Below are 16,026 nucleotides of genomic sequence, written 5' to 3'. Positions count from 1 at the left end.
AGAGGAGCACAAAGCTGCCCCAGACAGCAGCCGGGACCTGCCCCCAGCTATGGGAAAGATCCATTTCTTTCCCACCAAGGCATCTAATCCCTAAAACAAATGAGCTCCATGCACCGCCGTACCAAATCGGGGCTGGGAAGTGGAGGGGATGCATCTGTGCCCGGGAAGCTGCAGATTCCGGGGGGTAGAGTTTCCTTTGGGCAAGTGGAGCCTGACCTCCACCTCTGCCGCTGCTCTGCTGGTGCTGGGGACACCTCGGCAGGGCCTGGGCACAGGCACGAGACAGTGGGAACACCTGTGGGAGAGCCATTTGGGCTACCAGCCACTGCCAACCCAGGGCACTGGGGCTGGACGGGGCACAAGCTTCCCTCCATCACTGGCTCCACGTCTGGGAAGGGGCAGCGGTGACAACGGCTCCATGTTGCAGGGGTTTGCTGCTGGTCGGGCACCTGCTCCCCCACGCAAACGCCACGAGGGGGGGTGGGTGCGGGTGCCCAGGTGCTGCCCTCCTGGCCTGGCCCTGGCCCAGATGTACCTCCCGGTCCGGGGTTTGCAGTGGAGGGGGCAGGACCAACACGTGGTGGGGTGGGAGGCAGCCGGGCCTGCGGCACAGACGTGGCCTGAACACAGGCAGTTCTGTCTGCTCCCAGCGACCCGCGGCCATGACCAATGCGAGTAATCTCTGGGCTCTGCCGTGCTGCGCGAGCCCGTGACAACCTGCCGGCAGCTGCTCTCACGCTGTGTGCTCCTCTTTCCTATTACAAACCCCTCGTCTTCTCCCTTTTTTTCATTGATGTCTCTGCTTTGTTCGCACGGTGAAGGGACAAGGCAGCCCTGAGGGATGAGATGCATTTATTTGGTGTTTGGCAGATGACACAACATGGCTTCCCGTTTACAGGTCTCTGTGAGAGGCGTTCTCCACGCTTACGGCATCACGTTTGCCAACCGCTCCTGCTCTCCCTGTGCCTGTGGCCATGCTCACGCCGTGCCAGGAGTGGGGAGTGGCACCAAACCTCAGCACGGTCTCCGAACACCCCCGGCTCTGCTGCTGGGGACACCGTGGGCACAGCTAGGGCTCGGGGAGCACACATATGCAAAACGAGGCAAGGGAGTTATGGCACAGATGGGGCAACGATTCCCCCAAGGGCTATCTCAGCGCACTGCCCCAGGACTCTGCAGCAATGCCTGATGCTGTGGTCCCTGTCCTGCCTGCTCTGGCAGAACCCTGCTCACTGGACTCTGCATGGAGCCACGCTGTCTTCCCTGGGCTCCAGGTCTGGCCCCATTCCCTGCTGGTGACTCCCATTACTGGCTCCTGACAAAAAATGACGTCTGGGACACTGCATCCTGGGCACTGAGCAAGGGCAAGTGGCTGGGAGGGCTGCAAGTACCTCACACTGGGGCCAGGGTACAGTAATGCAGGAGCAGGACAAAGCTCAGACTGAACTTCTCCTCCCTGGGGGGACGGGGGTCGGTTAAGGCGATTATTCCAAAGGCAAACAAGAGTTCCTTGGCAGGTTTCAAAGCCTACAAGCTGGCTGGGATGCTGAGAGGGATCCCCTACACGATGCCCCAGTGTATTGCCAGCAGAGGTGCCTGGCATTACTGGGAGACAAAATCCTGCTTGGCGCAGAAGCCCCCTTGATGCCTATGGCACAGCACAGATCTGAGCATTGTGCTTGTCCCTGTGCTTGTTCCTAGGCTTTCCCAGTCTCCTTGCCCAGTCAGAGCCCTGCTCTGAGCCTATGCTGGTTCTTAGGACAGCAGCACAGCGAGGGCAGACCCAGGGCTCCAGGACCACCTGCACCGATTGGAACTGAGGACCAGCGGTGACTGACCTAAAGGACACCCTTGGGTGACATGTGGTGACAGCCTGCGCAGAGCCTGCTGACCACGGTCTCCTCAGTGTCCCCCCAGCATTCCCGAGCACCGCAAGAACCCAGTGGCATTGCTCTCGGCACCTCTGAATGCCACTGAGCTCGAGCCTTGGTGACTTGAGGTGTGGGCCTTGATAGCAGCTCCCCACTGCTCCCAGTGCTGCCAGTGGTGGCCCAGTGCTCCTGGGAGAAGGCCGTTCCCCTGGCAGCAGCCAGCACCAGCCGTGCAACCATGCAATAATACAAAGCATTTGCCAAAAGGCTTTGCTGGCTCAAATCAATGTCACCGTGGGTGAAGTAATGCAGAGCCCCAGCACGCAGGGTCACGCGTGACATACACCGACGACACTGCGGACGGAGCCTGCTGAGGTTTCTGAAAGAAGTCTGGTCACTGCAGCTCCTCAGCTGTCACTGTCCCTGCCACTCTTCTTGGGACGTTTCCAAACCCACCTGGACATGTTCCTGATTGAGGTGAACCTGCTATAGCAGGAGGTTGGGCTGGATGGGCTCCAGAGGGCCCTTGCAGCCCTCACCATTCCAGTGATTCTATGACCCGTCACTGTCCCTGTCACTGGTCTCGTGGTGGAGATCTTTCCAGTGCCCAGTGCCCCATGGATGGGGTCTGGCTGGAAACCCCCAGGCTGACACCCGCATGAGCTGCCAGGAGATCCCACCGGCGCAACACAAACGCTCCTGCTGCTCCCTCAGCAGGAGGAAGCTCCTGGTGCCTGCGCAGCCATGACACTCCCACTGCCAACAGCCTTCTCTATCCTAGGAACTCCCTGAGCACAACCATTGGCATAACAACTCTATTTTCGGCTCCTGAATGTGCTCATGGCTGCAGCTGAAGCCTCTGGAGGTCCTCATTCAGCAAATTCTGCCTCAAACACACATGGAACCTTCGCCATCGCCGGGGCTGCTGGTGCTTTGGCAGGCTGAAGCCAACACGCTGCTCTGGGTTATCATCACTTTTCTCTCCTTCCTGACAGCTCATTCACAATATTTATACCCATCGAGATCTGCAGCCACCGCAGATGTTTATTTTCTCTCCCCGGAGGGCTGTAGGTACCCGGCGAGCGCTTTCCCCCATGAACCAAAGCCGCGGAGCGGTTCAGACGGGAAGAAAAGCCGAGGGCTGGTTTCAGGGTTTAGCACTCCTTTCCATTCATCACCCTTGATAAATATTTATAGATGCATTAGGCCACTCAGCTCCTTCCGCTAAAAATAACATTCCAAAGCACTAAAGGGGGGGAAAAAAAAATCAAATCACTAGTGATTGGAGCTGATTACAAAGGGTTTGGAGCTGCTACAGAAGAAAAGCCCAGTGAGGACAGGAGAGCTGTGAGCTGCCGGCCTCAGACTAGGGAACTGGCTATTTCTCTCAATTCTCAACCAAACTGAACTTGAGTCCTGAAAGCGAAGGCAGAGGTGGCCATCCCTGAATCCCCCTTTCAGTGGGGAGAAGTCTGAACAGTCTGAAGAGCAGCAGAGCCAGGAGTGCCAGGAGGAAGGTGGCGAGTGGCTTCTTGCCGCTGCTCTGCTCATGCATCCCCCTGTCCGCACCCGGAGCTGGCAGGACACTGACAGTGTGGTGCTGCCCCAAGGTTGGCTTTGGGAAGGCACAATCCCTTTCGTGCCATGCACAAGGAGGCTCTACACCCATTTTTTTCATGCACACCAAGGGGCAGAAGTCAAAGGGGAAAAACCAGTGTGTGACATGATGACGACACCATTTGGGAGGAAACCAAAAAGGATCAGCACACTTGGCAGGAGCAGGCAGGATTGGCTTTCCTTTTTTTTCCTTTTCTTTTCTTAAATCTCCCATAAATTGCTGAGTTTCATGAGGCATCGTCTGATTATTGTTAGTAAACACAGGAAGGAAAATAGTACATGCAATGACCTAAGAGGCGAGGGCCCCTGGGGAAAGCCCTCAGGAGGATCTGAGGAAGCCGCTCTCATCAGCAGGTGGTGGAGATCGGTCACAGTTGCACGATGGTGAATGTATCGGCTGGAACGTGCCTCTTCCAAAGGCCGAGGAGACTCTTGGTTGTAAGCGTCACCCTCCGTGCCTGCATCATTGGAAACACACAACTCAGGCAAAGAGAGACATGGAGGGGCCGGAGTGTGTCCAGAGCCGGGCAGCGGAGCTGGGGAAAGGGCTGGAGCACAAGTGTGCTGGGGAGGGGCTGAGGGCCCTGGGGGTGTTCAGCCTGGACAAGAGGGGCCTGAGGGAGACATCATCACTCTGCAACTCCCCAACAGGAGGCTGTGGCTGGGAGATGGAGGCTGGTCTCTGCTCCCAAGTAACAAGTGACAGAACAAGAGGAAACAGCCTCAAATTGCAGCAGGGCAGGTTTAGATTGGAGCTGAGGAAGAACTTTTTCCCTGAGAGCGTTGTCAGCCCCTGTCCCAGCCTGCTGAGGTGGTGTCCCCACCCCTGGAGCTATTGCAAAGTTGTGTAGCTGAGGTGCTGAGGGACATAGGCTACTGGTGGGCTTGGCAGTGTGAGGGGAGGGGAGAGGGTTGACTCACAGATTGTAGAATCACCAGTTGATGTAGGTTGGAAGGATCTTCCAGAGCTCATTCAACCCAATCTTTCGCTAAAGCCAGTACACCTTGATCAGGGGGCACAGGGCATTCCTGTGCCCCCTGGATGAGCTCTGCAGGGCCCTGCCAACCCCCACCATGCTGTGATTCTAAGATTCTATCATTCTAAGGTGAGGATGGTGCTGGATGTTTTCTCCCAGAGCAACCAAGATCTCTTCAGAGGCAGCCCCTGGCCATGCTACCCATGCCAGAGGCTCATCATCGGTGGCCAGCCAGAGCTGAGGGGTAGCCAGAGCCAACAGTTCGGTTTGGCTGGGCACCATCCCTGCTAGAAAGGTTCAGGAGGACCCATTGCAGGGCTCAGCACCACAATCAGGAGTGCCAGGAACTTGAAGAAGAACCACTGTAGTTTTAAGAGGGTTTTTTTTTTTTCACTAACATGGTGCTTTTTTCCCCCCATTCTTTCTGAAGGATAAAGAAACCCCAAAGTAGATTTTCTCTCTCATTTTTTCAGCCTGTAATTTAGTGCCCATCAGCACTGGTCCTCAGTGGTGCTGGAGGGACTGCCGGGCTTCTCAGGGAACAGGGGAGCTTCTCATCTCCACATCAGTGGCCAAAGGGTGACCAGGGTCAAAGCTACCTTTTTCTCCAAAGCCATTAGAGTTAAAGGGACATGAAGAAAGAAACCACACACAGCAGCAGAAACAGCTCCCCATTGCCAGCTTCCTCCCTGATGGTATAATTTCACTTCTTCTTGAGTTACCAGATTGTTTCCCAGATGAGGCAGGACTTGAATTTCTAATGTATAAACTACCAGAAAAAAACTCTCCAGCCACTTTCAGGTTATCTCTATCCACCACTAAAGTGGCAGGAGGTAAAAGGGAAACCGCTGCCCCCCTTTTATTCCTCCTTTTCAAATTACCTTTAGAAGACAACTGGAGCAGTTTTATCATGCAAAATGGCATTTTGGATCCATCACCACTAATTCATCTGTCCCACTGCTACCATGGGCTGCTCTGAAAGGGTAAGTTAAACCTAAAAGGCTTTCTGCTGTTTGGTTTCATAGAATCATAGAATCATAGGGGTTGGAAGGGACCTTTAGAGATCATCTAGTCCACCCCCCCCTGGTTTCTACAGCTAACCAACCTATGGTGTAAAAGAGAAGGTCCTAGACAGAAGGTTACCCATTACATACAGCCCAGGCCCTTTTTGGCTCACTACCTGTGCATCCATGCTACTTTTTACTGCCAGATGCCTCCTGGTTCCCTCCAGGAATGGTGAGAGATGGGCACTGTGACTGTGGCAAACACCCAGTGAGTGTTCGGGGAGTGTGGAAATCTGATAGGATGCCCTCCTACGAGCCTTTCAACCAGAGAGATAGGGATCTCTGAGGCATTGTCACCAAGGGCTAGGGCTGCCTCCCTCACCGCTCTGTCTCGGGCTCTCCAACCACCTGTTTGTCCATCCATCTGTTGTGCCTTATTATAACTTAAAGTGCTGGCTCTTTGAGGGTAGAGATTGTATTTTTAGTACATCTGGATAATGTGCATCACAATAGGGTTCTGTTTCCTGGCTGGGGCCTCTCAGTATAGAAGCAATGCTAATAAAGCAGGAGATAATGCAGCTCTCCCTGAAGTTAACGATGTTTTCCCACTGTCTACAGCAGGGGCAGAATTTGGTCTTAATAGGAAAAAATTCAATGTCCTTCTGAAGGGGCAGGCAGGGAACCTTACTGGTGCAGAAACAGGAGGGAAAGGACACAGGCAGGAGGCAACCAGGGACTTGGTCCTGTGCATTGCAACGGTGCTGCTAGAGATGGCAATTAAAAATTCATCCATCCTTACCTGAGTTACTGCACAGCCTGCAGCCGTCGGTCTAACCTGCAACAAAGGTGAAAAGGCAGCTAAGAAAGCAGGTCAGCTTAAAAATCTACCCTCCCCATCTCTTGCGGGCGACTCTTCTCAGGATTGCAAAGCACTTTCCAGGCACTGAGATAAACAGCAAGCCCTCTGAAATACATGGCAGGCAGAAAAGTGCTCCTGATCTTACCAAACCCCAGAAACCCCAGTGCCCACAATCTCAGTGCTGCTGGGCTGGGCTGGGGTCGCTGGGGATGACTCAGTCGATCCCTCATCCAAAGCTGGGTCAGCTGCCACAGGCTGCTCAAGACTTTGTCCCATCAGGGTTTGACTGCCTCCAAGGGTCCACCCACAACCTTGCTGGGCAACCTGGGACAGTGTTTGACCAACCTCACAGTAAAAAAGTATTTTTCACATTCAAATAGAATTTCCTGTATTTCAATGTGCGCCCATCAGGTTTTTTCACCAGGCACCACCAAGACGACTCTGGCTCAGTTATCTTCAATCTCTTCCATCAGATACTTGCACATGGAATCATTTTAGTTCGAAAAGACCTTTTAAGTTCCTTGAATCCAAACCCTCCCCTCACCCTGCCAAACCCACCACTAACCCATGTCCCTCAGCACCTCAGCTACACGGCTTTGCAATAGCTCCAGGGATGGGGACTCCACCAGCTCCCTGGGCAGCCTGGGACAGGGGCTGACAACTCTCTCAGGGAAAAAGTTCTTCCTCAGCTCCAATCTAAACCTTTTCTGTGGCAACTTGAGGCTGTTTCCTCTTGTTCTGTCATTTATTACTTGGGAGCAGAGACTGGCCCTCACCTCCCAGCCACTACAGCCTCCTGTCAGGGAGTTGCTGAGAGTGATGATGTCTCCCTCAGGCTCCTCTTGTCCAGGCTGAACACTCCCAGGGCCCTCAGCCCCTCCCCAGCACACTTGTGCTCCAGTCCCTTCCCCAGCTCCGCTGCCCAGCTCTGGACACACACTGTGTGGATACGTAACGCCTAGTTTCGAGAAGGGATAACTGAAAGAGAGTGCTGAGGCTGAACTGCTGCGGGGTGACATTAATGCAACTGGATGGACGTGGCTTTGCCAGCTCCCGACTGTGTCTGGAAACTCATGTAGACTTCTTCTCTGGAGACGCTGCTTAATTTGTACTCCTAACCACAAAAGATGCAGCCAACTTGGGAGTCTTCCCGAATGATTTCACCCTGCTGCCACGCCGCTGCAGTATCAAGTGTACAGCCGTAAGCCTCACCAGCGGGGAAGCGAGTTCTGTGGCCAATTAATTGGGACACAGAGAAGTATGAAATAACTTTGTGAAAAAACTTGTGAGGAAGCCCAAGGACAATGCTTGGTTGCAGTGCTCTCAAGGCAACCCCTACCGTTCTATGATTCTATGATTCTATGCTGTCCCTGGGAAACACATCATGATGCAGTCTCTGCAAGGACCAGCATCTCTTTGTCTACACAGGTACAGAAGTTGGGGAATATATGAGCTGCAAGAGATTTCTCTTCTTGTGCATTCAGGATGGGACGAAGTAATGGAAGAGCTTTGCAGAGGTGGGCATACACACAGAGTCACTTTGCGAGGAATGAAGTTGGGGCAGGTCAAGCTTGGTGTGGGTACGGGCTCCTGCAGTGTCCTGGCTGTGGGACTCTATAGGTAACGCGGTACAGAGGCAGCACTTCTGTAACACCCATCCTTGATCTGTGGCACAAACCCCGGAGCCCCATGACCGCACGTGCTTGGAGGAGCTCCCATAGGGTACACACTCTGAGGGAGGACTGCAGTTTGTATTATTGATCCTTCCTTGAGTTTTTCTGCCAGATTTTTATCTCACTAACTTTGTGACATTAAGAAATCACTTACTCTCTGGCAGAGATAATATTTACATTCCATGGGAAGGCTTTTGGACCAAGTTCTGCTTTTGGTTACACGTCTCAGTCCTCCCTCCTGACTTCAGTGTTGCTTCGATGCATAACAGAGCTGAATTTGTCTTACAGTGTCCCTGCTACCATACATCGTATTTCAGCTCTTCAGAGTCCCTCTTTCCCTGTTTCCCATGCAACGTGCAATGCACATTCGGAAAAATGCAGAAGGGTCATCTGCTAAGCATCTAAACTATTCAACTGAAGAGGAATGTTCCAGGGCAAAGAGGGTCCTGTGGTTTAGAGTCTGCGTGGTTCCGCTTTGAAAACGCCTGTTTTAGCTAAAATCAATCTTGCTGCACTTCTTCATCCAAACTTATAACGTCTCCTACAGATGGACAACATAAAAAGGAGAAAAAGCTCCAGTTTGTCGATGCTGAAATTAGATTTGGTTCCAGCAAGACAAATGCTTGGGCTGATTCAAACCTGGCCAAGGCTGTTGCTCACGCTTTGGTTTAAAACATAGAAAGCAAAAATTGAGAGACTCCCAAGCAAAGTCTGTTTTCCAGGAGGGTCTGGGAGGTGCTGTTGTGCTCGCTGTGGAGTGGGACACAAGGAACATAACTCCTCATCTCAACCCTCTGCCACACGGCTGTTTGCAGGGCTGGGGGCTGTGCTCTGCGCCTGCCACGATTGCTTCCAGCCCCAGTAATAACTGCTGGCCCATGTCATGGGTTCACTGGCACAACAGGAGATGTGGTCTGGGGAGGATGAAGCATCCAGACTTGCAATCCAGGGATAGTAGAGATGAAAGAGACCTCCTGTGAAGCTGTGTTTGGCCAATGGCACCGCCTACATGGGATTACCATCTGCAGAGTAATGCTGAGCATTTGCCCAGCCAAGGTCACAGGCAGCAGTGGATCAGCAGAGGATGGTCACACCTCTCAGGAAGCTCACTGGTGGCCAGCCCAGGCTTTGCGTTTTCCTAAAATATTCATCTGAGCTGGGTTTCTCGCAGCACTCAGAGCAGCTCCTCCTCCTGTTACACCTTTCTGTGCGTGACCTTTGCTGAACGAAAAACATTCTTCAAAGCTGAATACACAGGCTGAAGAAACCCTGGCTGTCATGTTACCTTGGGCCATGGCCATGGCAGACATTGGGGAGAGTGACCTGGCAGCATGGTGGTGGCCGGAGCTGGCGGATAAGCCCGTGCTGGGGCTGTAGGAGGTGTGACCACAGCAGCAGCATCAGAGGCTGCTTCCACGCGGAGCTGTCTGTGCTCAGAGCCCTCACTTGTGGCCCCAAATGGAGAACTGAATTCCTGCAGAGCAGCAGCTCAAAAATGCTTTACAGCTCACAGGCTATCGCTTGGCTCCTTACCTTGGTCCTTTCCATTCTGCATTTTTTCTGTTTCTTCCTCATCTTCTTCCTCTGCTTCAAAACAAAATAAAAGAGAGAAAAACACAAAAAGCAGATATGAGACAAGTAGGTGAGAGGCTGGGGAGCTTTTCTGCAGCAAGGAAGAAGTGGCTATTCAGGCACAACTGACATTGGAGGGGCAGGAGGATAATTCAGGCTCCCAAGAAGGACCTGGATGGAATCGCCATTGTCCTTCCTGAGCTGATGGGAAAACTGTCCCTAATTCATCCTGGTTGGGTGGCTTGAGGTTGTAGATAGTGCTAGTAGGAAGCAGTGTCTATGCTGTCCAAAGGAGTGGACTACTACTGACCTGCTATCTGGCTCAGGTAGGACTGGGTCCCAAGTCCCTCATACACCTTTATGATAGTGCTGTGAGAAACAAAGCACCACACAACACACTGAGGGAAGGAGGTCACGACTTTCAGGCTGAGGTGGGATCTAAGGAAGAAAGGTGGAAATGATTTATGGTGAGGTGAGAACCTTAGAGGGTCCCTCCTGGCCACAGAGGGTTTGGCCACCCACAGTGTTCAGCTGATGGTGAGGCAGAGCCAGGTGACAGTCTGTGTGCCCAGAGACAGGCACTCATGTCATGTCTGGGAGTTGGTGGTTCATTATATTTAACTCTCATTCAGCTGAACAAAGTTTATGGCCAGGCTTGTATTTAAGTAGCAGAGAGTGGGAGCAGAAGGTCACATTCTTCTGCAGGTAGTGGCTCATATCTCCCTGTGCAACATTTCAGTGAGTCCTGTGTAAACAGGTTATAGTCATTATGAGCAGTGGTATCGCTTCTGCCTACTGCACCTGCTGCTGAGAGCAAAGGAATGGAGAAAACTCTGCGAGAAAAGGCACAATTTGAAAAAACTGAAGCACTCGGAATTGATCTGATCAAAGGGGATCTTACAAATGTTTGCTCTCTTTGTTGCCCTGACAGCAGTGCTGACGAGACGTCTCGGAGTTGCCCAATCTCTGCCCACGCAGCGATGGCTACCAATGAGTCCCTCCTGCCAGTGCAGAGCCCTGACTGAACTCAGTGTGTTCTCAAGAACCAGAGATGGGCCCTGGAGCTCAGCAGCTTCGCAGAGCAGGGGTTGAGCCACCTCCAGCTGCACTGTGTCCCGGCCTCGGGATCAGCCCCATGTGGGTTTTGATGCTCAGCTGGAGTCAAAACACCGTTGGCGTTCCCTTGGCAGCATTCGGCTGTCGGCACCAGAGAAGGGGGATGGTCACAGCATCTCTGGGAGCCCACTCGGGAAGGGGCTACTCTGAGCAGTGTTTCCTTTCCAAAGGAATCTGTTTTGGGAGCTTGTTGGAAGGTCCAGAGAGACAAACAGAGATGTGGGTGGTGAGTGCACTGGTGTCTCACAAAAGGCTCAGTGCATGATGCCTGCAGCTATCTGGGGGCCTGGGGCTGGAGGAGGTGTCTGTTCTCATAGCTTACCTCCGGGACAATATGTGTTAAATCCCACTGACTCTCATCAGCTGAGGATAACTCATGCTTTTCCTAATTTACACAAATGAAATGATTTCAGATACTTTCAAGGGAGCCTTCTTTAGTATCTGCACATCCTCAAGTAGGAGACTGTAATTAATTCCATTTTCACTCCCTCGTGAACTGTAACTGCTTTGTACCATCCCTGACAAGCCCGAGAGGGCTGCCAATAGTGCAAACCTGGGCTGTTTGCTCAACTCCCAGGGATTTCAGAGGAGGGCAGGAGAGCCACAGGTCTAGTCAACACTTCGGCTCTGCCATCAGACACCCTGGAGCAGACCCCAAGGTCAGCCGTACTGCTGCAAATGCACCGCTCTATTAAAAGCAAAAAATAAATTACTGCAGACATCTGTTTTCGGCCGAGGGTTTGTTCACTGGGTTGCAGCCTACAGGGAAGAGCACAAGCGATGCTGCTGTCAAACAGAAAAGACTTTATTCACTCACAGTTGCCTGTGCAGGCAAGATAATGTGTTTAGAATGGGTGAATTTCATAGAATCATTGAATCCCAGAATGGATTGGGTTGGAAGAGAACCCTGGAGATCATCTAGTCCAACTTCCCTGCTAAAGCAGGTCCACCTAGATCAGGTTGTTTGGGTGGCAGATGACCTTATAGTTCATCTAGTACCAACTCCCTGTCACAGGCAGGGACACCTTCCACCAGACCAGGCTGCTCCATGCCCCATCCAACCTGCCCTTGAACACTGACAGCAATGGGGCAGCCACAGCCTCTCTGGGCAGCCTGTGCCAGGACCTCACCACCCTCACAGCTTGGAAGAACTTCTTCCCAAGAGCTCATCTCAGTCTGTCCTCTGTCACTTTGGAGCCATCCCTCCTTGTCCCGTCCCTCCAGGCCCTGGCACAAAGTCCCTCTCAGCCTTTCTTGTCAGCCCTTTAGGGACTGGAGACTGCTGGAAGGTCTCCACGGATCCTTCTCTTCTGCAGGCTGAACACCCCCAACTCTCTCAGTCTGTCTCCACAGCAGAGGGGCTCCAGCCCTCACATCATCTCTGTGGCCTCCCCTGGACTCGCTCCATCAGCTCTGTGTCCTTGTGCTGTTGGTGCCCAGAGCTGGAGGCAGTACTGCAGGGGGGTCTCCCCAGAGCAGAGCAGAGGGGTAGAATCCCCTCCCTCGCCCTGCTGATCACACTGCTGGGGATGCAGCCCAGGGCAGGGTTGGCTTTCTGGGCTGCCAGAGCATGTTGCTGGGTCATGTTGAGCTTCTCATCCAGCAACACCCTCAAGCCCTTCTCCTCAGGGCTGCTTTCAGTTGCAGTAAAACCACTTAGCAGTAAAATATCAACCCAGTTTACAACTGTGACATCTTCATTAAGGGCAGTGGGAACAGAAAGCCTAACTGGTTTTAAGATGGAGTTTGGGAAGTTTATGGGGGAGATGACGTGAAGCAACTACTGGATACAGCAAGGAGGTGGTGCAAAACAGAAACCTACAGAACAGTTGATTCTTAAAAGAGAAGGCAGCCCACAAACAAGCTGCTGGAATCCTAAATGGTTGTATACTCCATTGCTGACAAAGCTCGAGAGCCATGGGAGGTGTCCCTGGACTACAGCAGAAGCTGTTTTGGTCCCATCAGGGTATTCACCTGACAGGCACAGTAAAAAGGCACCAAGGGAATAGTTATTTTTTTTCCACATCATTCTTTAATTGGCCTCATGCACATTTACTGTATATTTCTGATGATGCCATCCAATGGGGATTCACTGCAGAGGAGCCTCACCTGCTCCTCAGATATTGCTGTCACCAAGAAATCATTTGGGGAGACTCACTCAAAAACCTACCCTGGCTTCTGCTTGTGTTATTACAGAGCTCTGTCTGCCAGGACTGGGACTGGGAAGTGGCACTTCTCCTGCCCAGGAAGAGGCCCATGACCTGCCTGTGGGGTTCTCTGTAAAAGCTGCTTAGTGCTGTTACAAATACAGGCATCGATATGGGCAGGAGGTAGATGTGAGTCTGCTTCATGACTCACCACTGCTGCCATGGGACAGGGCCGCAGTTGCAGAGCATTGCCCCAGCTATCTGTGGCGAAAACAATGCAAAGCCCATTCAGGAGGTATTGGGAGTTCTCAGAGGCGTCAGCTGTAAGCATTATTTTTCACAGAATCCCAGGATGGTGGGGGTTGGCAGGGCCCTGCAGAACTCATCCAGCACAAGCCCCTGCTCAAGCAGGTTCCCCTCCATCAGGGGGCACAGGAACGTGTCCAGGTGGGTTTGGAAACCTCCTGAGAAGGAGCCTCCACACCCTCCCTGGGCAGCCTGGGCCAGGGCTCCCTCACCTCAACACCAAACAAGTTTCTCCTCCCGTGCCACTGGCACTTGCTGGGTTCCAGCTTGTGCCTGTTACCCCTTCTCCTCTCACTTGAGACAATAGAAAAAAGTGTCATCCCATCCTCTTGACATCCACCTTTTAAATACTTGTGTTGAGATCCCCCTCAGCCTTTTCTTCTCCAGGCTGAACAGCCCCAGGTCCCGTAGCCCTTTCTCCTAAGACAGACGCTCCCTCAGCAACTTTTCATTTTATCATTGGAAAAACTCAACTCATAATCTTGCATTATTAAAAAAAAAAAATCTAAAGACAAATCTCCAACTTCTGGCTTTGGGCTCCCCTCCTCCCACTGTGGGCATGTGCTGCTGAATTAGCCCTTACCTGAGTGAAGTTCCTTCACCAGCGAGGACATGGTGTTGGTGATGGAATCGGCTGCTACCAGCAGGTCGTTGCGGAGGTTCCTTCTCGTACCTAGGGGCAGAGCAAAGGCACAAACAGTAGGAATCACACGTGCTGCACTGCCCAACTTCATGCCATGACCCTGGGCCAGACGTCCCTCACTGCTCCCCACTGGGCCCTCTCAGTGCAGATTCTGCGATTCTATGATTCTTGCAGCAGAGCATCCTGCCAACCGCAGCTCAACTTTGCAGTGCCTGCAGACACTGTGGATGTGACTCCATGTCCTATATAAGCCCCTTCTCCTCTGACACCTTTTGGTGCTGCGCTGCTTTGGGTTTCTTTGGAGGCTTTGTTCATGTGGGGTCACGTTTTCTGCCCTGGCAGGGGTTCTGTAGACAGCTTCTCAGGTTGTGGAGCCAATGGCCCCAAATTGAAGCTTGGCTGGGAGAAGGTCCCTGTAATGGTTCATTGGCCCCACCTCAGCTGTCTCTTTGCTTTAACTGCTCACAGAAAATGGCTTTAGGTGGTCTGTTTTCCCATGCAGGCACCAGATGTCTGCAGCAGCGCAGCCTCCATAAGCAGTGCTTTGATGCTGACTGCCTGACAGTGAATCAGAGAATTGTTCAGTTGAAAAAGACCTTGAAGACCCATGAGTCCAACCCCTCCCCTCACAGTGCCAAGCCCACCACTAACCCATGTCCCTCAGCACCTCAGCTACACGGCTTTGCAATAGCTCCAGGGATGGGGACTCCACCAGCTCCCTGGACAGCCTGGGACAGGGGCTGACAGCGCTCTCAGGGAACAAGTTCTTTCTCAGCTCCAATCTAAACCTCCCCTGGGGCAACTTGAGGCCGTTTCCTCTTGTTCTGTCACTCATTACTTGGGAACAGAGACTGGTCCCCATCTCCCAGCCACAATCTTCTGTCAGAGTGTTGCAGAGACTGATCACGTCTCCCTCAGGCCCCTCTTGTCCAGGCTGAACACCCCCAGGGGCCTCAGCCCTTCCCCAGCAGACTTGTGTTCCAGACCCTTTAAGTTCTCCAAGAGCTCAGTGTTGGGGATTCCCTCCTACCATTTACTCCAGTGAAGGCCTGGAGACAACATGTGGAATGGCTGGAGGGATGTGATGTGATGTTTTGCAGCTGCACTGAACTGCAGCAACAACTGTACATGACCCAGTTACTTTTGTTTCAAATTGAGTGTCCCTCTGATTCCCTCTGAGCTGCTTTAATCTCCCAGTGGCTATGCTGGCTCCTGCTCTGTCCTGGCTGTGATGCTGTTGGAGCACCTGCTCCTAACATTTTGCCAGTGGATTTGAGCACAGTTTGAGCATTGCCCGAGCCTGCTACTGAGCTGATGTGCTTTCCATCAGCATCTTCTTCCTCCAGGCTAAGTTGCCAGTGGACTAGCATCATACCCAAGGCACTGGGTGTTCCTGTGTGTGTACAGTGTGCAATTCTCAGGAAAACAATGCATATTTTTGGCCAACAAGTCTGGGGCATGTGACTTCGGGGACTCCTTTCCAGCTCTCACACCACTTCCTCCAGGTCTGTAGATGTCTCAAGTCTTGTCACAGCCCCAGCACAGAACCACGGTCACCACCCTGACTGCTGTTACTTTTGGGAGTGAAAGGTTGTAACATTCCAGCTTGTTTCCCCAGTGAAACTGAAGCAGAATGCTAACGAGCTCGCCTGGACACGTCTGTGCAGAAGCCACCCAAAGCCTCCCTGGCTGGTGGCATTCAATTATTTTATTATGTGAAAACATAGAAATTTTATCCTGCTTCCTGTGTTCTCCACTTGCCTTGAATTTGCCTGATTTTGCATGATTAATATGAAATAGCACTAATTGTGCAGATTGCCTCTCCGGAAGGACCCTTCCAGGAAACATTATGGAATCTGTTGACCATTTTTTTTCTTGCCAGAGTTTTTCTAGTAGTTGAGTAAGTCACTACTGTGGACATCATGAGAGGCACTTTCACCTTTCTGCTGGCAGCTGTGGATCATATTTGCATCTCAGAAGCCCCGAGGGACTGTTTTCTTCTCTTTCAAGACGATAACCAGCAGCATTAGTTTTCTAATTAGATGGTGGCTTCTGTAGCTGAATATTTCAACTGGAATACCATCAGGGCATTTTATTCTAATATTCTATTACTGCCTTCTCCCTCTGGCTGAGTGGAAGACAAAGAGATCAGCTATGGAGGGAACTGATCTAATCTTAGAGACTATTTGATGGAGATCAATGCAATTCACTTCTTTACAGGTTTCCTTCTCCAGACTTTCC

The 16,026-nt window shown here is 52.1% G+C and overlaps 1 protein-coding gene across 9 annotated transcripts in view; it reads right to left on the bottom strand.

The window, feature by feature from the left end:
* Positions 1-3,567: 3,567 nt before the first annotated feature.
* Positions 3,568-16,026, bottom strand: part of DTNB (dystrobrevin beta) — a 227,257-nt gene continuing 214,798 nt past the window's right edge. For 6 of the 9 annotated variants that reach the window (XM_061990286.1, XM_061990289.1, XM_061990292.1 and 3 more), the window contains 4 exons: positions 13,726-13,815; positions 9,535-9,588; positions 6,269-6,299; positions 3,568-3,946 (listed from right to left, as the gene is read on the bottom strand). In XM_061990286.1, the coding sequence (XP_061846270.1) occupies positions 6,274-6,299; positions 9,535-9,588; positions 13,726-13,815 (170 nt within the window). In that variant the 3' untranslated portion in view covers positions 3,568-3,946; positions 6,269-6,273. Of the gene's footprint in view, positions 3,947-6,268; positions 6,305-9,534; positions 9,589-13,725; positions 13,816-16,026 lie in introns of all 9 variants that reach the window. The other 3 variants (XM_061990290.1, XM_061990291.1, XM_061990288.1) reach the window with 3 other exon arrangements.

The sequence above is a fragment of the Colius striatus genome, chromosome 2 (genome assembly GCF_028858725.1).
Source record: "Colius striatus isolate bColStr4 chromosome 2, bColStr4.1.hap1, whole genome shotgun sequence".
Lineage (NCBI taxonomy): Eukaryota > Metazoa > Chordata > Aves > Coliiformes > Coliidae > Colius > Colius striatus.
This window is presented reverse-complemented; position numbering and strand designations above follow the sequence as displayed.